Consider the following 24,613-nt stretch of genomic DNA (forward strand, 5'->3'; position numbering starts at 1 on the left):
TATTCCCCTGATGGCGCAACCAGAGTAGGAGAGAGACTCTCCAACCCAAAGAGCTCTTCTCTCCGAGGGGAGGGGCTGTTGTCGATGCTCGTTCTCACCTGTCTTTCATATATGAACGTGCTCTGTGGGGTTTTATGAGCCTGCATAGAAGTTTCCACATTAGCCTGCTCGAGGATTGGCAGACGATCTATGAGACAATTACGTTAGAGCGTCGGGAGCGTGTGGAAAAGCCTCTTACACACTTAGGGCGAGCTAATGAATATAAACCTGTGGGTGTGTGTTGGAAAGAGGTTGGGTCGGCGTCGACGTAAAGTGTGAGCGAGCGTGCAGCTGTGCTCATTTTCAGCCTTATAAATGTTCCTTTTCCATATGAAGTCGTGCAGCATATGGACATTTAGGGCTAATTGGTTTGGAGCGCTAATGGAGGAAGGGTGTTTTAAAGGTTTGCGGGGGAAATTCTGGCTGCTTGGAGAACTCCCAATATTTTCTGGGTGTCGCCGGGCTCGGGCTGAAAAAGCCATTTTGAAGTTTATTTTTGATGAAAGAAACTCATCAAACTCAGAAGTCAATTGGGAAAATGCAAAGTAGCCATAAAATGTCCGATCACAAATAAACGAAAGAAGCTAAGCACCCAAAAGAGTGGCTTTGTGAGCAAGGAAGGATTTACTGCCTGTGATTTACCAGTCCTATATTCTCTCTATCTCAAGTGTGGCTGCTTTTGTGTCTTGTGTGTATTTTCTGTGCTGTTGTATGTCCGTCCCTTTTGTGTTTGTGCGTGTAATGTGTGAGGTTCTTAGCGCTGTGTGACTCATCCAGGGTGAGCACGCCCTGTTCTATTCCCATGCATCTCCAGCTCATCTAACTCTCCTACGCCCGAGGGAGCAGATGAGAGCTTCTGCTAAAAAAAAAAAAAAAAAAAAGGACATGACCACCTGCACTCGCTGATACTCATCAAAGGTTCGACCTGCAGAATAATCTAGATACACCTCAGGCAATCTGTAAATGGGTTGGTAAACACTTTCCTGGAGCAACATGTTGAATGGTACAAATTAGAAAATGTCAGTTTTGCTAACGTTTAAACAGGTTTTTGTTCCTCTTTTGGAACAAAATGCTTCAGACAGCCGCCAGTTACAGATTCTCATCAAACCTTTGGCTTTAATGGTGAACAAGCTTATCAGCATGGCCTGCTTCAAATAAATCCAGTTCAACACACCTGAACTTGAACTGAATCGAATTAAACCAAAGTCCTCCATTTGGCCTCTCGGATGCTTTTTTTTCCATTTATGTCCAATATTTACTTTCATTTTGACTTTTAATAAAAGATGAACACAACCTCGCAGCCAGACGTATTAGTGTTCAATTGAAGCACCTGAACACCACTCAACAGCAGCCCCAGAGGCTACAGCTGATGCTAACCTCTGACCTACCAAAATAGAGCGGGGGGCATTCGAATATTACCCTCAGGCTGTGTTCTCAATGACATTTGCATTGTGCTAAAATACATGCTCCCTCCTCATTCATTTCAATTAGCCCCGAGTATGGCCCAGTCACAGCGGGAGTCCAGATGCAAAGAGCTGTAGAAAAGAAAAGGGTTGTGCAAAGAAACCTCTGCAGAAGTTAGATTTAAACATCTGCAAGATATCTAAATCAATTAAATGTTTTATGTCTTTTGTTGATTTAAAAAAAAAAAAATAATAATAATCAACAGTCATCGAAGACAGATAAATTCATTTTAAATTCATAGTTGAACGTGTCTTGTTGCAGCTACCACTATTACAGAGCCGCCATGACAGACACGACGGGTATGGTTGCCATGGAAACACGCATGGATGTTACGGCAAAGACTGCTACATTAAGAAAGCGGGAGCTGCCATACTCTTGCTGTATGTGCTGCTGTGATAAAAACCTGCGGAGCATCCAAACATTTCTCTTCCTCGTGTCTGTATCGCCCGTTCGCCTTGACAGCTGTCAACTCAGAGTTTGTTTTCATCGGCGGTGGAGGGGAGGGGGAAAAAATCACTCCCATGATTCCTAGAAAGCCTGCATGTCGTCTTTTCTTATTGTTTTGAATGAGAGCCCTCTGATGGAGCAAACGCCAGTGTTGTATTTAAAGGGATAGGCATTCAAACTTCTATAGATATTTTTTTCTTTGTGAGAATTAAACAAGTGTTAGCCTTAAACAGGCGTATATACTGGATTTATGAAGGCCATAAGTAGTGACTTCATGTACTGTACATTTGTAGCCTTATTAGCTTTCTAGCATGTGTGCAAAGCTAATATGCTGCTAGCAGTATACGGCCTCACATCTAAGAGACAAAGCAGAGAATTATCACTTCTAATATAACACTTTTACTATTTTTGAACTAAAAGTAGCACGGAATAGTTTGTCATATTTTGGAAGTATATGTTTGTGCATCAACTTTTCTCTTTCTTATTGAAGCAGTCCTATTGGTTTGAATGTCACAGTGACAAAAGGTGATGATGTACAGTATGTCCTTTGTCTCCACTAAAGCTGAGTCTCTGTGTCTTCTGTGTGTTATTTGTGTCTGTGTGCACTCTAAAAAAATTGTCTGTGTGTGTGTGTGTGGCTTGGTAGTTGAAGTGTAAAATCAAACATGCATGCACTTCCATGAGAGTCGGACTGCTGCTGTGTTTTCACTCTGAACCCTGAGATGAAAACGCTCTGACCATTCATCTGTTTGTCATATCTATCAAATGTAACAAAGACACTCGATCCCTCCTTTCATTCCCCTCGGCTTCCCATATGTCCATTTACGTTCCTACGGTCAATATTTGTTTCTCGGCCCCTTCATCTCTCCCCTGCCTGCTTATTAATCTCCTGTCCTTTAAAATATATGACATTTCATTATAAATGGATTAAGAATTCAGCGTCTGATAATGGAGCATAGTGGAGGAAACTAAATAGACCGAGGGCTTCGCACACTACGACACAAGACGGATGGGCTTTGTATAGGTTGTTTCCATTAAATCCTAATGCTGACAAATTATGAGAAAAGATTGATTGGTGCTGGTTTGAACAACAGCCTTTTGAAACTCTCTGGAGCCAGATGATTTCTCCAAAGAGCCGCTGCAAGACAAAGGCTCATTTAGGACAGTCATCTGTGCCTGGTTTAAATCTGCTGTAGGAGACTCTGGTAGCAAAACGCCACTATCATCTTCTTCTTTTCATTTCCTCTTTCTTCTTCCCTTCTCTGATTCAGATGGTGAATTAGAATCCCCTTTCAAAGTAGGTCAGCGTCCCTTCTTTCTCCTTCTTTTGCCCCCGTCTTTCTCCACCGCTGTCTTTCTCCCTGGCACTGTTCCCTGTGTAATCCCGATCCACAATGCTCCTGTACAAAAAGAAAAGCTACAGATGAAACTGTGGTGCTTTTGATTCTACATACTCGGCTTCAAGCTAATTTCTTCTTTTCCCTCTGTGGCTTTCTTCTCAGTCCTCCTCTTGATGTCTGCTCTGCCTTTCATATCTGCCCAAAAACTCTTCCCTTTCTTCTCTCGGCCAGACAGGCTTTTTTTTTTGTCTTTTAGATTATCTCCTTCGGCTATCAATGTCGCTGCACTCCTTTTCTGTGTTAGTGAAATTTTACATCAAGTTTGACTCCGGCCTTCATTGCTCTTATAGCTTTCATGCAGCAGTTCAGATAGTTTAGCTAACACTCATATGAATGGGCCTTTGAAGGGACTACTGTATATTTCTAATCACCAAGTCTTTCGACTTTTATGCTTCAACTTGTATGCCATCTCACTAAGATCTTGATGGAGGATTATCTTACAGATATAATCAAAAGATAAATGATCCTTTTTAAAGCTCCACAGTTGCCTTTACATGGACACGATTAGCATCTCGCTAACAGCAGCTTACACTTAGCTCACAGAAAGCCTGTGACCTTTCTCATGTCCAAAGTTGTATAATTCTCAAGTTTTGACAGATTGAAAAAAAAAAAAAATCATTGACAGATTTTTAACTTTTTTCTATCAAGACTTCTTCTCTACAGTTGGGCTAGCGGTTTCTAGTGCTAAGCTAAGCTATACAGACCGTATAGCATCAGCCACTAGAATAGTTATTAATGTTACCCAAAATGGCAAACTATTTCTCTAAGCTTTACGAACTCCTTTTTTGCTTGGACCTCATTGCCTTATTCTCCATGAATTAATCTTACATATTTTACTGACTTTAAGGTTAATGGTGCATCCCAGATTATGCCTCTATCCTTTGTTAATCAATTAGTCATTGTCTGTTTGTCCGCCCGTCTTTCATTTCGACTTTAATTGTTCCAATCAAAGCAGTCTGTAAACAAAGAGGAGGAGAATGTAAGTGTAAAAGCATTTCAGGGGAGAGCTGGTGGAGGAGGCCTGATAATCCATTTTAATTACCAAGAACAAAAGCAAAACACAGTCACATGAAGGACGTTCTTCAAAGGGCCCGTCGCTATGGCAATAGCTGTGTGCAGGACAGACCCCTGTGGCACACGGCAGCGTGGTGAGACTCTATTGTGGTCTTGGGAATGCTTTGGAGATCCATGGATGCTTCAGTTTCAGTAGTAAAAAAATAAAAATAAAAAAACTCGGACTCAGGATTTGTTGTTTCATCTAATGTTTTGTTTAACTGTCAGATAGGTTAAGCTTTTTTTTTAAAATATTTTAGTTGCACTAAAATATCATTAAAAAAAAGTAAAACTGCGTTTGTTCCAGTCTTAACATGACATTGTGTTCCTTTCAGTCACTCTCTTTGATGGTGGGCCCAAATTCCCGAGGGTTCCCTGAAGGCAGCAGCACTGCACTGGGCTTTATCTTTTACAAACACATGCTGTTGTTTCTGTTGGTTACTGCCCAAATGGTTGCATTTTCCTTTGCTGGCATCAATGATGGGTTGTGTGTTGTGATGTAGGTTCAGGTGCTATCATGCCTCTTTTGATGCATGATCCATTAAAGGGCATGGAGCTCTCCTTGAGTTCATCTTACATCTGTCTTCATACACGCCATGTCTGCTTAAAGGTCCAATGATACCAAAACCCTAAACAAAGGAAAGTCCTAAAAGGCAACACTTAAATCATCCCAGTGAAAGTAAAATACTGTCAATTAATGGACCCTACAGGACTCTGTGTTTTCTTTTATTCTAACATAAAACTTAATTGTCAGAGACGTACAAGTTGATATGTTTAAGGATTGGCAAAATATCTTATCTTAGATATTGCAGTTATTTTGCAGATATTCAGGAATAAAGTTTTTATTCACATCCAAGCAGTGTACAAGTAACCTGCTGAAAAGTGTACGTTCACTTTGTATTCTGCAACACAGACGGTAGCAACAATGTCTTACAGACTTAAACATGTTCTTTGCTTCCTTCCCTGGGTGTAAAAAAAAACATGTCAGTTGTTTGTCATGTGCGTCGATGTTTTTGATTAGTTGAAATGCACCTGCTGTTCATTTGCCGGATATTCCCTTTAAATCTGAAGCCGTTTTTTTTTTTTATTTATAGCTTATAGCTTAATAACTTATAGTTGAACTTTTCCTCACAGGAAAACAACATTGGACTAGAACTATCTTTGCAGGCGAAGAGTTAGTGTTTGCCTGAGTGAAAATATTAAAGCACACTTGATTTCCCACAATCAAAGAGCCTCTCGAGTCCAGGCACTGGAATGCCACTGCCTTGGCCAATTACAATCAGCTGTCCTTTCTATTTTTTTTCCTCCACTTTAATCACCTCATGTTTGACGCACAGGCTGAATCAGACACACATGTACCTTACACACGGACACAAACACACTGTGGTCTTCGGGACAGCTTGAACTTTTGGCTGCACGTAATTTGTATCACTTCTGTGGTACCTGACTCCAAACCCAAGTCCAGCAGCAAACAGAATGCTAATCTTCAAAGAACTGCTTTGTTATACACGAAGGGGGCATTTTACGCTCCACTGACCTGTTCCTGCCTTTACTTAATACCCCGTGGTAGGAAATACCCTCATAAATACAGAGGGCTCAGCACTGGCTGGACGCAGGAACAAGGAACCCTGTTCTTGTGTGGTGATGACAGAGCCCGTCTAGACTGGGCTTGTTTGTAGCCGATGTGGCAGGTGTGTTTATAGCGTACGCTGTTAATGAGTGCCTATACATTTGAGATTTCGCACTCCTCAAGCTAACAAATAATTCTTCATAAACCATGACTCCTTTTTCACCAGCAGTTTTTAACTAGTTCCGAAAACACGAGATAAAAAAAATCAACAAAAACACAGCTTGAGAAGCCACAAGGCCATGTCTAGACTCCGTCATGCTCAAACACATGAATGTAGCTCTGAGATCATCCTTTAGTGGAGAAACAGGGATTGCCCTAAGTATTAGTGGTATAGTCTTCCGTGCAACATATACTTGTGGGTGTACGTCGCATTTTGAGGGTGTGAAAACAATGCAGGCCACATGGGATTGTGTCATTTTAAAAGTGGATTCTAACATGATCGAAGCGTTTCGGTGTTTAAACGTGTGCGTTTCTTTTTAAGCCATCGTGAACGCCGCCCAGATTTCGATCCAAGCCTCACTGGGTAATCACCCTGAGAGTCTCTCACACCCACAGCAAACAAACCTTCAGCCCCTGTTCTATTGACTGTAGAGACACACAAACACAGATATAGTAGGCAAAACAGGCAAGTAAAATAAGGAATAAGGAAATAAGGAAAGAAAATAAGTATTCTGCATCTAAACCTGATAAAAACGAAGAATTAAAAAGAAATTCCGACACAAAACATGAAAAACACTGTCTGTGGACTGGGGGTCAGGGAATGTAGACTTTTAGGATTAGCGTTTATCAAGTAATGCAAATGACACGTCAGCCAAAGCGTGTCAGGTGAACAAACGCAGGTCATAGAGCTGCTATTAAAGGAGCAGAGTGGTATGACACTGTGTGTCAGGCCTTGACCTGAGCATGATACTCTGCCACCTGCACCATCTTTGCCTTTATTTATAACTCTGCTGACATTCGCGCAGTCTGCCACCATCAGTCTCTCTCTGCGTCTTTCTTTATTTGTCCTCTTTATGCTGTCTTTCCCCCCTCTGCTTTCAGGTTTAGTCTTATTTTAACATTTCTCCCTTTGGCTTCATCTTTGTTCTTTTTATAAGTTCTGTCCAACTACAACTTGGTCAACAGGCCACTTACGTCATTGGAGTCATTTTCTCTGGTACTGTTATTTCAGCCACCTGCACTCATCTCTGTTTTAACAAAGGCAGGTAGGACCCAAAGGCAGGACACAGACACAGTGGAATTGGGATAAAGACGGGTTTTATTGTTGCAGGGAATTGGATGGCCGTAGGTAATAACAGGGAGTGGGGATCCAGTGGTGGTAGGGTTGGATTGCTGGTAATGGAGGAGCTGAAGATTGACTTGCAGGCAAACAAGGTTACGAACAGGATCAAGATGATACCGGGACAAAGGAGAAGAAGGTTAGAATTCTAAACACAAGGAGTCACAAGCAATCTTGGAAAATGACTAACATTAGGCCGAAGGTAGAGCTGTCAAATTGAAGCTGCAACAACATCTGGCAAAGAGTGAATGAAGAGCTGGGGTACATAAAACGCCGGAGGATGGACTGCTAAGAGGCAGGTTGGTCGACTGAGGATGGTGATGCATACAGGTGTGTTGGAAGGAGAAGAGAAAAGAGCCAGGAGAGGAAAACAAATCCAAAGTTGTCCTAAAGTTTGACCATTTTCTGCGATGAAACTTGGGAGAAATTGCTCCAAAACATTTCTGCCAACGAAGTCTTTTTATTGATTTAGAATTTGGACAGACAAGGAACACAAAGGAAGGACAATAAAAGTAACCACAAGGTAGGGATATTGCCTCCACAACACTGTTCATCTCAGCACAATTCCTTGGCTATCTAATATTAGCAATCTAAAGCAAACTTGACATAAAATCATTAGTTTTGTCCACTGGCTGTAGGTAGCCCTTGGCACCCTTTAAGGAATATATTAAATAAACAGGGTCTGTCTTTTATGTTGTGTATCTTATCTGATAATCGACAACCAACCACAACAGCAGAGGGCGGTTTGTTCAGATACCATCAGCAAATCCTCACAAAAGTGCGAATGTGTCTTGCCTCCCAGGGCGTGCAGCATGCCAACACTTGATCAACAGCTTTGCCGCAGCAAGTAAAGAAGCCAATTAACTTCCTCTGTCACCTTCCAGCTAAGTGAAGCCATTGCTGAAGGGTGTACAAATTGCAGCCAGGAATCTCATTTCGGATGAACTCGCGGCTCAAGTCGTCCAGAACAGCAAAAAATCCAATCTGAAGAAACATGATGACTTGCACTCCCCGAACAGTAGGGCCTATGGGTCTGAGCAAGTCTCGACACAAAGCAGGTACAGTCAATACCAGTACAGTTACAGTATGTTTTAGGAACAGCCAGACATCTTGGAGGAGACATTTTCTTTACAGCTTCGTTTGGAATAAAAATGCCAGCCAAGCTCAATTAAAAAAAAAAAAAAAATCCTCTCATAACTCTGCTAGCAAGCCATGCTACATTTATAAACAATGACCAAATAACTATTCAGCTGATTTGGATGAGCAGATCCTACTGCATTCATGTCAAAAGTTTAAATAAAAATAAAAATAAAGCACAGATATAGTTCAAACTAAAAGTTGAAAGTAGTGTTTACAATCGTATACATACATGCCAACCCATGGTAATGTTCTATTCTTAGCGTTCATTGTTAGCACCTTGTAATGACTGTGAGGGAGTTAGCAGAGCTAGCATACCATCAAATCAGCGTCTCGATTTTATTCTCAGTAAGACGGCAAATAAGGATTTATAAATGGTGTTCTGGTAGGGTTCAGAGGTCATGTAAGCGCTGTGTCCAGTGGTTATTTGTTTTCCTGCATTTTTTACTATAGCTTGTGTATAGAATAGCATGCGTCTGCCCTGACACTGTATCACTTTCTCGTCTACAGTTGTCTCCCTTATTCTTCAATGACACCCACTCCCTCTCACCGTCACACGATCTTCACCTCTTGACGGGAGCATGAAAACGTGCAGCACAACGCTCTCTCTATAGCCGGGAAATGACATCACTCTAATACTCTCAATAATGTGTAAGTGGGCGGGTGAGACGCTGTGACATTCACACTTCCTCCACTGCAAACTCATTTCCTCTCTAACCTTGACGGACCAGCTTTTTGTCTCTCGGTCGTGATTTGTCACTTTCTGTCGCCTGGCCATGTTTACATCCCCGCATTTCTCCCCTTCAGTCTATTTTCAACCTCTCCCTCGCCGTCGTTTTGTCCTCCCTGCTTCCACCACCTGTACCAGGCCTCCTGAAAACCCACGACAGCAGAGACAGGAGCCTCACAGGGCCAATTTCCTGAGTGCTGCTCACTGCTGGCACTCATTTAATTACTGCAGAGACAGAGGTGGGAGGCAGGGCCTGTCAGAGCTTAAGCCCGGATCAGTGTGGTCCCTCACAACTCCTGCAGTCCTCGGGGATGGTGATGGGAGGGGAGTACCTGTCATTTTCTATACCTTCTATACGGGCCGGAGCTGACAACTGGAGATTAGCTTTCTTTGTTGCAGTCCTGAGAGGCTTGGTCGCCATATGGCCACAATGTGGGATGAATGTCTTTGAATTTCAGAGTTTCTTTCTTTCTTTAATACTGTAGACTCTGTTTTTGTAGCATTTAAAACAGTATCAAAGTGGGCCTTTAAAGCGGCATCGCGTGAAAGCCTTGAGCGTCAACATATGTGATGCTTTTCCCCAAAGGCTCTGGATCCTGTGAACACTATGGTAACACTAAATGAGCCTCCATCCTGACAATGACAAGCTACAGAGGAGTACTGCATTCTCAAAATGTTTCAAAACCACTGGTTTGCCTGACACATATTTCAGAATAAGTAAATAAAGAATTGTAAGAAAGTTTGTCTCTGAGAGTAGTAAAGTGACTGAATGTCGGTCCAATGAATCCAACTTAAATTGGGAAAATACTGTCATCAGTAGCACTTCAAATAATGATGAAGAAAACACAAATGCTTGAAGTTAAATGAACTTGAGCTTGGATAGTGCTTTTCTCGTCCTCTGATTTCTGAAAGCACTTCTACACTGCAGGTGTGAGTAATCCCCTTCACCCACATTGGACATGTGTCTTCAGGAGCTGGGGATTGAACCCGACCTTCCGGGTTAGGAGACGACCGTCTCTACAAACTGCTTGAATCCCCACTGTATCAAAGTAGAATATAACAAAACCGTTACCATAACTGTTGATCCCCAAGTCCTCATTTCCACTGCTTCCAAGCTTTGGCAGGAAGTTTAATAGCACTAACAGTATACCGAAATGCCCAGTTTCTCCAAGAGGCGTACTGACTGTCTGTCATTGTCAGAGAATAGCATGCAGTATCTGAGACTGAAATGACACAAGAACAACATCTACCCTCATTCGAAGTGCCTTTCTCTCTGCAGTGTTCTGAAGTAATTCGACCTTATTTGAGTATTAAATCAGCTCACTTAAACGTTGCTTCCGGTGATACCAAAACTTCTTAAAATGTCAAGAAAGACCTAAAACATTCCAGTTTTCAAGCAAGTTTCGGCAAGTCAAATCATGCAGTGGACAAGAGGCGTTAGTCTGGTATAGAAGCAAATACTGCCTTTAATGCTTGTGGTTTCCATTTACTAAATAGCCAAAAGCTAGCATGCCATATTGTTATTAAATACTTGATATCATCTAGTTTCTACAAGTTAACAAGATCGCCTTGTGCTTGGACCCCCCACTGAGCACAGATGCCCGTCTATTTCCATGCAAAACAAGTCCAACCACTCGTTTGGAATAAAAGAGAAAGATGAAGAAATGTGAAAAATGTACTCGGGGAGATGCAAATTACAAAGCCTTTTCTTTGGCATTATAATGTTTTTCAATCACCTTGTGACTCTCAGGGGCTTCATGCCTCACTCTGTAATGTCTCCACCCCCCCTCTGTAGGGTTGGTACGTGATCACATTCAAACCCTCTGTGTGGTTTAATTCGTCCTCCCACAGGAATGCTTGCTGTGTCTCTCCTGTGTTGTTTGTGATGTTTGGATTGAACCCACTCTGATGATGGGAGCACGATCTGTGGACATCGCCATGGCAACTGAGACCACATGTTCTCCATTTGGAGAAACATTAAAAGAAGCACTGTTTGTTTCCTCTTTTGTAAAGCATTATTAACACAACAACACGCCTTTTTTTTTCTCCCTCGAGCTTCCTGAAGTCTGAGAGGCCGCTGGTTCTCTGCGTTCTTTTTCTGAACTCTTTCACCTCAAAATCTGATTGGTCCTGTTTTCATTCAACATGTCAGGGTTGGATCCTGGCTGTCAAGTCTTCACGGGGTAGTTTCTGCGATGTTTCATGGTTGTACAGCCAGATAAGACAGGATGAAGGAACTTCAGAGTCATTATCGTGTCCCCTGCAGACATATACACTGCCTTACCCCCCCAAACACACACACACGCACACACACACACACACACACACACACACACACACGCACACACCTCATAGTCCAGTCCATTGTCAGCTCAACATGTTTTAACATCCCTCACCCACATACCATGTTATAAACTAGCCAAAGAACAGATTCAACTTGAGTTGGCTTCGTATGCTGCAATAAACTGAAGTTAAGTTTTCTATTATTCCCAAGTGACCTAAATCTCTTCTATCGTACTCAAAGATCGCTAAAAGGCTGACATATGATCTGATTGGCCTTATTCACCTTCTCCACCCACCAACACTTCCCCCATAGCGTCACACAGACAAACCATTACTCAGACAGGATCTTTACGGTACATGTCCTGGCATGTTCCCTGAAACTGACTCAACCACTAATAGCTTTAAGTATCATAAAGTAGGAACTAAAGTTTTTTGACCCCAAATGAAGACCTAAAGGTATAGTGTATTCAGTCAGTTTATAGAGTTATTATTTGACTTATTTTGTTTAGTTTTGAGTATAAAACTAGTAAAATGACAAAAAAAAACTGCCAGAAACAAACAAAAAAATTAGATTTTGATAGTCCGTAATCCTAACGCTGTCCAAATAAATCAGCCCCACCTCTTTTGCTTCCTACACTAGATTTTCAAATAAAAATAAATAAAATTGAACAACTTGAGTAGCTAGTAGTCGAGTTATTTAGTTTTTAGATAAAGGTTTTTATTTGGTGGGAACTATTTTCACCAGCGTATTAACACGATAAACTACTAAGAGACAGTTAATGTAACGGACTAAAAAAAATAAAATACATTTCCCATATTTATGTCACCAGGTGCAGAATTGAAAATAGATTTAAACTACAATGGAGCTCACAGAGTAAGGCCTCAGGGATGTTGACGTTTTCGGTGTTTTGTGAAAAAATAAAATAAATTATACATGCACCAAAGTCCTGGAAAAACTGCCTGGAACGTTCATGGGGAGCTACATGTGCGAACACAAGCTGAATTTATTAACACCCTGACTCTTACCAGGACTTGTGACTGCGAGCTCGTCAAAATGCAGTGTGACGTGGGGGATGAGACGATCTGCGAACGCAGCAGAAAATGAATGGCAATGACGTTTATATTAGGCAACTCCTGTGTGACGAAAGTGCTCCATCCTCTTTTCTGCTATGTTTGTCGATACTAAGAATACGTCTCATAAAGTGAAGAGCTGATATAAAGGCCAAAACTGTCATTACAGTGTCGGATTCAACTGCTTCGTTTACCATCTGGGAGAAGAGGACAAGGAAAGCTTCAGGCTGTAAGGGAGGTGTAAAAGAGAAACGGTGGAAGCTTTCAGGGGCAGGCAGGCTTACATTTTCTTGACATATTCATGAGTGCATGTGTGAAAACAGCTACAGAACAATCCCGTCACATCACTATATTTAGTTTGAACATGAGAGAAATGAATTAATAATAATAGTTAATAAATGAAAAGTGACTGATTGTGAATACTGCGACACTCCAGCCACACTGCAATATCTCGGCATGCTTACGTTGCATGAGCAGCTTCAACGCCGGAGTTCCCTCTAAATCACAATCTCCCTCTTCTTATTCCTCTATGCTGCTGACGCCTGTGCTTTCACTTCCTTGGTCAGACTTAATGTTTGCCTGTCTCAGCGAGCTGGCAACGACAGCAATGCAGTCAATAACAGGTTTTTTTTTTTTTTTAAATCATTTTTTTTTTTAGCATGTCATTATTCAAATCATTCCCTGTGACTGACAACGTATCATTGATAAGCTTCGTGAAAAGGGTCAAAGGTCATGTTCCCTTTGTTATTGAACAAAAGCTCAACACAAAAGGTAACTTAATAAAAAGAAGCTTTCAACTTCACCCGTAAACGCAACCAGTATGAGAACATTTAGTGCTCCATTTTTTTCATCAGTCAATCTTTATTTCTATAGAAAATTTAAAACGACTTCGATTGACTAGAGTTCTGTGCAAGTGTAAAAAACAACAAATAAAACAACATAAAGAATGAAACGCAACAAAACACAATAAATAGGAGCATAAATAACATTTCAAAATGTCAAGCTCAACTTGTATTAAAAGCCAGTTTTAAGCAAAGATTAGAAGCTTTCGATGGCCTGAGCAGGTCTTGTATTAACTCAGAACTGTTCCACAGTTTTCTGCCTGCACCTTGGAACATCCAGGAGCATCTGGTGTGTTGACGGCATCGCTCTGACTGGAGCGTGGAGGTGCAACCACTCGGACACATATTCTGGCGTCAGCGCATTAAGGGATTTAAAAACAAATAATGAAATCTTATACTGGATCCTAAAACCAACAAGAAGCCAGTGAAGCGAAGCCAGAACAGGTGGGATGTTACCATGACTTCTCTTCCCTTTCAGAAGACGTGCAGGCAGTGAAGCAAAACACCGGTCGACCCTTAACGTACAAAGAATAACAGAAATCCGAACGAGAGGTTATGAACATGTGGATGACTCTTTCAAATTCATGAGGGAGATAGGCTTTCACCTTTTGGCAGGAAACACAGTTGAAAAAAGCTTCACAACTGAGCAGATCTGTTTGTTAAATTTAAAACCGCTGTCAATAATATCTTTTTTTTTATTTTATTTTTTACAGAAAGGCGTCTGTTGGAGGCGAGGGGACCAAGAACACTATCAACCCCATCCAGGAGTTCAGGTTTGCTGAACACAGTTATTATTATTATTTTTTTTATTATTATTGTTAGAGTCAGGAAATTTAGTTCCATCCAGGATTTGACATCTTTTTCATCACGGGAAGCAAATGAGTGCCCAACACCGGGACTGTACAAAAACATATGGAAAAACTCCTCCCAGACAAACTTGACCTCCGTGGGGACACAGCAAACACAAAACAAACACGTGAGTCACAATGAGGTATCTCGGCTTCTGGTCACGACAGCCCCTGTTGCACACTTACAGCGCCTGTATATCTCTTTAGATCTGGAAGGAGTGAGCTGTACTCTTCAGGTGTTTTAGCTTGTCTCCACTTGTGGCCGTGCCTTTTGAAACTATACAGCTCGTGTCATCAATTGCAGATCGCAGTGAAATGACAGCTTGCGTGGGCCCAGACTGGATTTGATCCCAGGCTGTTTGAGGCTCTTTAAAGCGTGAGTCATGTCGAAGGATTTAAACGCGCTGACTCTCATTGCACATGTACACTCCTGCTTTCTCTCGCCCTCTCTCTCTCTCTCTCTCTCTCTCTCTCTCTCTCTCTCTCTCTCGGCCTGTCTTTCTAATTTAGCCTTGAGAGAGGGCGGACCCAGAGCTGCCATATCTGCACGTTACTTCTTATCTAACTGAATGATAAAGTTATCATTTACTTTTTATTGGTCTTTGAAGTAATACTGAGAGTTGTACTGCTGAATGTTAGACAGGGAATTCCGCAGGTTGCGAGAAATAAACATGAGGACTATAATTTCAGTTGAGTTTGTTGTAAAGAACACATTTAAGGTTTTATTATTATTTGACTTTCTTAATGTTAGCTATCAGTGATCTTTTTAAATCCAGAGATGTATTCAGTTTTACAAAAATACCTCGCCTCCTCTGTTGTCCAATCAGCAAAGACAAATAGGCAAAACATTTTCTCAAGACACCGACAATCATAATTTTCACTTCTAGCTTTGTGTAGGGTGAGCACAAGCAAACATTAAGCCACGGTGTAGCTCCTCCCACAGTAGAGTTATGTTCAGTTAATGGAACTCTCTGTCCCAGATAAAGTGAGAAGAATGTATGTAATATTCATCGAAATCTTACGCATTTATATTTCACACAAACGTGCTGCAGTCAGACACCGTGCTATATGGTCCTGCTCAGTGTGGCTACATGTCTCTGCGTGTGTGTGTGTCTGTGTGAGTTTGTGTGTGTGTATGAGTCAGCCCTTGGGCTTTGAAACTTAGCCATTCCACCAGGGAAAGTCTGTAAGTCACTTCACGAGATCATGCAACGTGCCACATGCAATATGCCACATACACACCAGCCAGTCAGCAAGTGTAGTCTCTCTGCTCGGATGCACACACAGCATATCTAATTTGCAGAAATGAGGCCAACTACGAGGCTGCATCTGTTTAAATGCTTAAATAAATCCAGCGAAGATTAAAGAAGCATGCAATGCTAACGCAAACGACTGTAAACATGTAAGGAAAAAATGTGGATTTGCTGACAGCGTCGTTCTGATACGATATTTTAATGTCCCGTTGTGATACATTGTTTCAATGTGTTATATGTTGTTGCTATATGTCATTCTGATACATTGTGTCAATTTGTAGTTCAGATACTTTGTTTCAATGTCTCGTTATGATACATTGTTTCAATGTCTCCTTATGATACATTGTTTCAATGTCTCCTTATGATACATTGTTTCAATGTCTGCTTATGATACATTGTTTCAATGTCTCCTTATGATACATTGTTTCAATGTCTCCTTATGATACATTGTTTCAATGTCTCCTTATGATACATTGTTTCAATGTCTCCTTATGATATGTTACTTCCAACAGATTTTAAAGAATTGAAATTGGACCAAAGACTGAAGTAGTAGCCAACCAATGGACCAAACATTTTCATGAGCCATGCAGCTAAAAAGGCAACATTTGAAAATATTATATTGAGATGTTATCAACACCACCATTGTTATTTAACTACTGCTTCTGCGTGATGTTGTAAATACTTTCTCGGCTGGTGTAATGTTAGTCCTCGTGGAGTAATTATTTATTGTTGATCTACTAAACTCACTATTCATTGTCAGGATAAGGCCTGTTTAGGCTGACACCATTATGCAAGAGTACAGGCTGGACATCCTTAAAAGGTGATACAGATCATGGGTAAATAAGATGCAGCAGGTGTATCTGATATCATGGTAGTGCAGTTTTGAGCCTAGGCAGGTGGAATATAGCCGCTTTAAACGTACTGGAAGTACTGGAAGGATCCTTGTTACAGTCTGTCTGAGGACACCATGAGACCCTTGAAACAACAGTGGCCTTAACTCTAGGTTGAAATCTAGTTTGAACACTAAATCACTTGATTTCAACATACATTGTTCTGTCATTCATAAATATCTGAAGGTGTTGACGTGAACGTTTGATAATCATCTTTCAAATCTGGACTTGGCTGGTCTTGGCAGATCCCTTGTGGTCTCAAATGGCACTGCTATAAATACACCCACTTGACACACTGTGGCATACAAGCTATACTGGGTTTATATTGTTAAACTCACAGATGCAGTGTGTTAATCTTCTCCTTTTTTTGTCAAACTGCTGGGATCTTCACTTGGCATGCCAGCTTCATTTATGAGCAGAAGAAGGAAATGAATAATTTGTACATCAGTATGTAGAGCTACAGACTACTTTAAAGCTTCCAACTTAAAGCCAGTGCATGCTGTGCATTTTGTCTGGCATAGAACAGAACAGAACATAAATAACTCAAGATGATGCTGGAAAGCCATGACTATGAAAAAGAATAATGGAAAATGGCTACAAGGGGGAAAAGGCTGTATATTCCTGGGCAGTTCTGCTTAGAGGATCTATCTGGTCTTCAACGGCGAAGTGGATGAAGTAAACAAAGGGAGAGTTCGACAGAATGGGAAGTAGGAAGAGATATATGAAAGTCTTTGTTGGAAAAGGAGCTTCCTGAGGCAGTCAGCTTGCTCCATTTTTGTGAACAAGTCAAAGCCAAGCCACAATGCACAGCGCTAAGTCCAGTGGTAAGGGAGGCCGGGAGAGCTTCCTGCTTGAATTAACATCAGCAGAGAGAGAGAGAGAGAGGAGAGAGAGAGAGCAACATGGAAAGTTTGTGGTTTTCTCAGATGATTCTCTTCCTGGTGACTGAGGATCAAAGTGGGAAGGGCGTAGAGAGTTCCTCAAACTTGTTTTTCTGAAAGGTTTACCCTGTCTCAGCCACACCCCCACACACGCACCACACACACAGAGCAGTGACATAATGTGTGTGTGTGTGAGAGACCTTAATTTCCATTTTGTGAGCCGTTTTAGAATGACGGTTCCCTTCAGATTTTCGACGTTGACTTAAAGATGTATTTTTATCTTTATTGGAGAGATAGGACAGTCGATAGAGGTGGGAATCAGGGGGATTAACATGCAAGAAAGGAGCCAGAGGTTAGATATGAACCTGGGCCGCCCACGTCGAAGACTATAGCCTATATGGGACATGCGCACTGACCACTGCGCCCCCAGCGCCCCTTTCATGTTGACTTTGTTGACATCTTTGTGATAAGCCCTTTGCCAGACAGTTGCTCTTTGCTCCCCTTAACAAAAAAGGGAATGAGCTGTTCCAGTGAGGAGAACATCATAATCAGTGATACTAGTTTATTACTTAATGGTAGCCTGTCCTGCCGTAAAGTTTGTTCTTGGTCAAGTTAAGTAAAGGGATTCATACCACTTTAAAAATAACTCTACATTGAGGAAATGTCCCACATTCAAGATGTCAAAATGTCACTGCTGTAAGAAGGTGTTCATGTATATGAAGTGCTGTGTGTTTGGTACTTGTTTTATTCTCTTGTAAGTGCAGCTCAGAGTCCGGGACAAATGCATCTTTGGGGACTAAGAAAGAATATCTTATCTTATTTAACACTTTCAGACATGTATGTTTCTAATTCAAAAAGTATTATCAAAGAACTTTCCCTGAGGTGAGATAAAGTCTGCAACAAACTTTGGTCACAAATGACACTCACTAGATAATACTAAATGCTAACAGAAAACAAATGGAGCAGACTTAAAGTCTTAAGTCAGCTATGACGTGCACAGTCCTGTCCATTACTCACAGTTATACAGCAATTCCATCTGCATTAAGTTTCCCTTAATTAGCTCAATAAGCCAACATGACAGTTTACCAAAGCTAAGTAATATGCTAACGTCGGCCATCATGAAGTCCTGATTCAGTATTGCCATTTCAACCACAACATAGCTCAAGTTTACAAATGTTAGCTTACTTTAGCCACCATAAAGTCCTGGTGCAGTAATGCTTTATATGCTAAAACTGGTGCTGGTGTTAGCTCATTAGCTTGCATGCCACATAGGTTCATTTATCTTTTTGCACTGAACTGTTCCCAAAGAAGAGAAATCAGCAGTGTAGGTACTTCAACATAATAATGATAAACTTTATCTATAGCGCTTAAGTGGCCAGGACACTTCGACAAGCAGACACACTGTATGTATGAAACATGCAGTGTTTTTTGTATGTTGAATTATTGTAATATACAACACTGTGGCTGTGCAGTGTTTTGTATTATGTGAAGTATTACGCGACGCTTGAAGACTACGTAAAGGTAAGACAGTTAATATTATTTAATCTGCAGTGTTTGTGTTTTGTGAAACTACGTTCATGCAGTGTGGCTGTGCAGTGTTTTTGATATGTTAAATTAGAGTAATGTACACTGTGGCTGTGCAGTGTTTTTGATATGTTAAATTAGAGTAATGTACACTGTGGCTGTGCAGTGCTTGTTATACATGTGTGAAACTACTGTCATGCAGTGTGGCTGTAGTAATCTACCGTATACTGTGGCTGTGCAGTGTTTTTTATGTATTCTGAGAAGAGAAGAGAAAACTCCTCCAAGGCTTGAAGACTACGTAAAGGTAAGACACAGTTAATATTATTTAATCTGCAGTGTTTGTGTTTTGTGAAACTACGTTCATGCAGTGTGGCTGTGCAGTGTTTTTAATATGTTGAATGACAGTAATATACACTGTGGCTGTGCAGTGATATACATGTGTTAAACTACTGTCATGCAGCGTGGCTGTAGTAACCTACCGTACACTGTGGCTGTGCAGTGTTTATGTATTATGTGAAGAGAAGAGAAAACTCCTCCGAGGCTTGAAGACTACGTAAAGGTAAGACACATTTAATATTATTTAATCTGCAGTGTTTGTGTTTTGTGAAACTATGTTCATGCAGTGTGGCTGTGCAGTGTTTTTGATATGTTAAATTAGAGTAATATACACTGTGGCTGTGCAGTGTTTTTGTATTATGTGAAGTATTACGCGAGGCTTGAAGACTACGTAAATGTAAGACAAATTTAATATTTAATCTGCTGTGTTTGTTTTGTGAAACTACTGTCATGCAGTGTGGCTGTGCAGTGTTTTTGATATGTTGAATTAGAGTAATATACACTGTGGCTGTGCAGTGCTTGTTATACAGTACATGTGTGAAACTACTGTCATGCAGCGTGGCTGTAGTAACCTACCGTTACACTGTGGCTGTGCAGTGTTTTTTGTATGTTGAATTATTGTAATATACAACACTGTGGCTGTGCAGTGTTTATGTATTACGTGAAGAGAAGAGAAAACTCCTCCGAGGCTTGAAGACTACGTAAAGGTAAGACACATTTAATATTATTTAATCTGCAGTGTTTGTGTTTTGTGAAACTACGTTCATGCAGTGTGGCTGTGCAGTGTTTTTGTATGTTGAATTATTGTAATATACAACACTGTAACCTACTGTAATATACGCTGTGGCTGTGCAGTGATATATATGTGTGAAACTACTGTCATGCAGTGTCGTAACTTTCCGTTACACTGTGGCTGTGCAGTGTTTTTGTATGTTGAATTATTGTAATATACAACACTGTGGCTGTGCAGTGTTTTTGTATGTTGAATTATTGTAATATACAACACTGTGGCTGTGCAGTGTTTATGTATTACGTGAAGAGAAGAGAAAACTCCTCTGAGGCTTGAAGACTACGTAAAGGTAAGACACAGTTAATATTATTTAATCTGCAGTGTTTGTGTTTTGTGAAACTATGTTCATGCAGTGTGGCTGTGCAGTGTTTTTGATATGTTGAATTAGAGTAATATACACTGTGGCTGTGCAGTGATTGTTATACATGTGTGAAATGACTGTCATGCAGTGTGGCTATAGTAACCTACCGTAACATACGCTGTGGCTGTGCAGTGTTAATATCAACATAAGTATCAGGTCAACAGCACATTTCGGTTACCAGAAGCCACTACTGAAACACCTCAGCCCGTAATTGTTCAGTGAGTTGCTGATGTCTAATCATGAACCACAAGGGGCAGGACTTGTTACCAAGGTAACTAAGAAAACAGACGCTTGTTAGATAATCGTCACACATGAAGGGAATTAGTGTGAACTACAGATCACCTGAATGTTGCGGCGTTTGGTGGAGGATAAGAAAACAAAGTGTGACTTATATGTGATGTGAATAGTTTTTGAAAGCACTCGCTCTTCTATTTCACTTTTGGGTTTGATTTAAAGGAAAGAAATAGTCCCAATAATCGATAGTATGGAACCAAAAAGCAAATGGAAATGGCACAGTAGGTGTCCCACCCCTGATAATCTTTATTAGCTTTCCATTGTTTTTCTAACAATAGCCAACAATGATGCATGTTATTAATTCTGGGGGCTATTATTCTGTAGGGTTTTATTATTCTAGGCCAGTCTTGCTTACTAAAGCATTTAATAACAACTTTGAATCCTTACAATGGATTGTTGATGCATTTGCTTGTTGGCAACATTTTGGAGCTGGTCATTGAGAGGCTAATTTGAACTTTGAAAAACAGTGTCTACCTCCTAACAGATGATTCAGAACACAAAACTGCCTCACGTGTGAGGTTGTACCAAATCCAGATGACTTCAGTGTGCAAAGAGGCACACTTCAATGCCAGTGAATCTGCATTTAGATGATAAGACAGATCCAGCCCAAAGAGAGAGATAGTTATCTGTGAACGTTGAGGGAATGTTTGTCAGATCTGTGTGTGTGTGTTTGTGTGTGTGTGTGTGCAATAGGAACATCAGGGGCGTTGTTTTGTCTCCTGTCTGGATGAATGCTGCCTCTGTTGATTTAACTTCTGTCTGACCTGCTGCAGATGTTAGTGTCTTTGGTGGTGTGTGTGTGTGTGTGTGTGTGTGTGTGTGTGTGTGGGTATCTTTGTACCTTCACGTTCATCTAAGTGTTTACATACATGCCATATGTGTTGGTGTGTGTGTACGCCACCATGAAGGAACGTGTTTGGAAAAACTCTGCCCACGCTAGCAAACCGCTAAGGTCTTTCTCTCTCGTCACTCCCGACCTGACATTCTTTCCTCCGCTGTAGTTCACGTGCGGTTTCAAGATAAAAGCTTCCATTCATTAGTCTGTCTGAGGGCCCGGCATACGACAGGATACCCCACCCTTGTCTGGCAACAAGCAGGGCCACATTTTACCCAGTGCTGGTGGCCTTACACTTTAAAAACAACCAGTGGTACAGGACTTTTTTTTTTTCTTCCTGCAGTCTGTGTGGGTTTTAGTTTCAGGTGCACTCTGTCCACAGTGTGTACTTTGAACATATCAAACAGAGCAGGAAGATCTGGGGCTTTCCAGCTTTAATTACTCGCAAACGTTCTGTCTGTTGTTGCGTGTACTTTCTTTCTCTTTCCCTTTTATCCTATGTGACTTTTATCTCCCCAGCCAAGCTGACAAAACTCAAACCACACAACCCCCACACACTGCCTGTAATGAGGCATTTGCCTGTCCACACAGTGTGTACGTGTGTGAGTACGTGCAGTACAGATGTGTGCTTAGTTGCAAATCTCCCACTTGCTCCACTGCTGTTGCTGCTTCACTCCCTGGAGGAAAAATCCTGCAGGAGTAATGGAGGTGACAGAAGCTGACTTCATTCAGCTGCTACAGCTGTGGTGTTGGTGAATCATCCCCACACCCTGGTGCCAATGTTAGTCACGTGAACGCATTACAGTGTATGTGACTTAAAACCATCGGAACATACACAGATCCTTTAATAGCCACTGCTGCATAAACCATGTTGCCACTGTCTCCCACTATCCTTAAAAAAGAGACGTGAGACGTTTTTGATTGGTCATGAAACAGACTCAACTTACTGCAGAGGTTTTTTTTATGATCTCCAAAAGCGATCAAGATCATCAGGAAGATACCTCATCATTTATATTTATAGATACTTAAAATGTCTGAAACTGCTGCTGTGGGGTGTCGGGTGTTCGACAAGGTGATAAATAGCATGCTGCAGAAACAGCATTTGTTGACATTCTCCATGACAAATGGAAAATCTCTCAATGAAAGGAAAGCAGGATGATACACCTTCATAGCCCAACAACAACAAAGAGATAAGAGAGGTACCCCTCTGTCCACAGGGGGGCGCCAAAATCAACAGGAACTGAAAGTACCTCTCAGGAGCTTTAATGCCAATGTAATAAACAAATTCTTGGCTCTTTCACATAGTCTTTATGACTATCTAGGAGATTAAATGGCTCTCAAGTACGTCTTTACCTCCCAATAAACAAGACTTAGACTTTGAGTTTAATGTCCTACATTATCAGTTTTCTTCACAACAGTTCGACAACCAACAAATAGTAACAGCACTGAGAATACAACTTGATACAATGCGCAAAACACGGAAAACCCACGGCTGATTCAGTGAAGCTGTTACGTGCACAATACCAACAAATTCAACAACTTTGATGAAAAACTGAAGAAGTTTTATGAATCGCCTTCAAGTCGTACGAATAATAAACATAAAACACACAAGAGAAGACCAAACTTTGATTTCCTTTGTGCTAAAACACAACATGAAAGATCCAAATTGCCTCACATCCCGAGAGAAACTTCAAAAGGAGAGTAAAAAGTCCACGTCGATTTCTTCAGTGACGAAACATGGCCTCATATGACGCCCTCGGGGGAACCTGGGAGTAATGTGAAAAGTCACAGCTTCACATGTGAAAATCTCTAAACCGACACTGCACAATTTGTGTCACAGGAAATTCTCAACTGTATTAAAGCGCAGCATGTGCAGAAGTAAGCAAGTACGTGTCAGTCTACATAAAATGGAATAGAAATGTCTGAACCTCCTGTAACACACCAAAAGTCTCTCCACTATGACACGAAATAGCAAGTTGGTGCGTAAACTGTGGGTGAAACTATGACTGTGTGTGAGGTTCATACACCTGTGTGAACTTGTATGGATTTGTCTGTGTGGACATTCAAAGACCTTTACTACACATGAGCAATGAAAGGTGTCCCTTTTGTAACTCATTTTACAGACCTTGTACATGGATGTACATTGGGCTGCATTATTTCTCCTGTTGAAAAAGCTACACAAACATTTTACAAAGATGTTTCAGACTGGAAATGAGTTGAGTCATTGGATTAGCTAAAACAGGTCAGTATGATTCACACTCATTATGGACACTCGTCCTTAAATCGAGTGTCTCCTTCTTTACCTTTAGGTCAGTAGTTGAGCCAATCAGTTTGTTCCTGCTCTGTTTGATTGCCTCATGATTGGAGCACTCAGCGGGTCATCGTAGCAGCAACACACAAAGCACAGAAGCCTGTACTTTTCCACTGATTTTAATGAGCACATAGGGACCATACCCTGAAATGACAACAGACTCCACTGCTTCCTACTACAATTCAATGGAGTCGCTCAAAGAGTTTGACATTCTCATATGCAAATAAACACCCTCAGATGTGCTCACCTGCACACAGACATGTACTCTTAAAAAACAGAACTGATGAGCTATATAGTAAACAGTCTTTCTTTCTCTTCCTGTCTCTTTCTTGCCCACAGACACACACTTACACACACACCTGTTTCCTAGCCAGTGTTCTTTGTCCTGACCTGAAATAAGCTGCAATAAAAACATGACTAAAGACATAAAGACGGGTGAATAATCCACCAACCTGTCTGGCGAAAATGTTATTTACAAACTGAATGCTGCCTCCAGTACTTTAGAAAGTGTATTATTGTGTAATCAGGCCAAGCCTTCTTATATTCTAATTGTGAACTGCAGGGAAAATGTGAGAATTACTGCAGGGAATATAAAGATACAGGCTTTAGGAATAAAAGCTTTCCAATGAATCGTCGTATTTGGCAAATTTGTATTCTTAAGATAAAGTTGGAGGTAAAAAAAAAAAAGCTTCCCTGCCTCCTAAGCTTAAAAAAAATCCCTGTCAATGAGTGGAAAAAAAAGTATTGTCACAAAGCAGAGCGCTGAGATGAAATGAGTGACGGAGAAGTGGGGGATGGACTTTAACAAAGGCCCTGCAGCTGGTCAGCGTGTTAAACTCCAGGGCCACCCGGACAACCTGTTGAAATGTCTTATAAATAATTGAAAGGAGGAAGGCTATACTGCAACCAAGAAAT

The 24,613-nt window shown here is 41.0% G+C and overlaps 1 protein-coding gene across 1 annotated transcript in view; it reads left to right on the forward strand.

Moving 5' to 3' along the window:
* The window catches only part of dcn (decorin), a 155,757-nt gene that overhangs the window by 16,670 nt on the left and 114,474 nt on the right, over nucleotides 1-24,613 (forward strand). Inside the window, exon 2 of the mRNA XM_079335080.1 lies at nucleotides 14,089-14,148. Within this exon, the coding sequence (XP_079191206.1) occupies nucleotides 14,089-14,148 (60 nt within the window). The remainder of the gene's footprint in view (nucleotides 1-14,088; nucleotides 14,149-24,613) is intronic.

The sequence above is a fragment of the Symphodus melops genome (genome assembly GCF_947650265.1).
Source record: "Symphodus melops genome assembly, chromosome: 22".
Taxonomy (NCBI): Eukaryota; Metazoa; Chordata; class Actinopteri; order Labriformes; family Labridae; genus Symphodus; species Symphodus melops.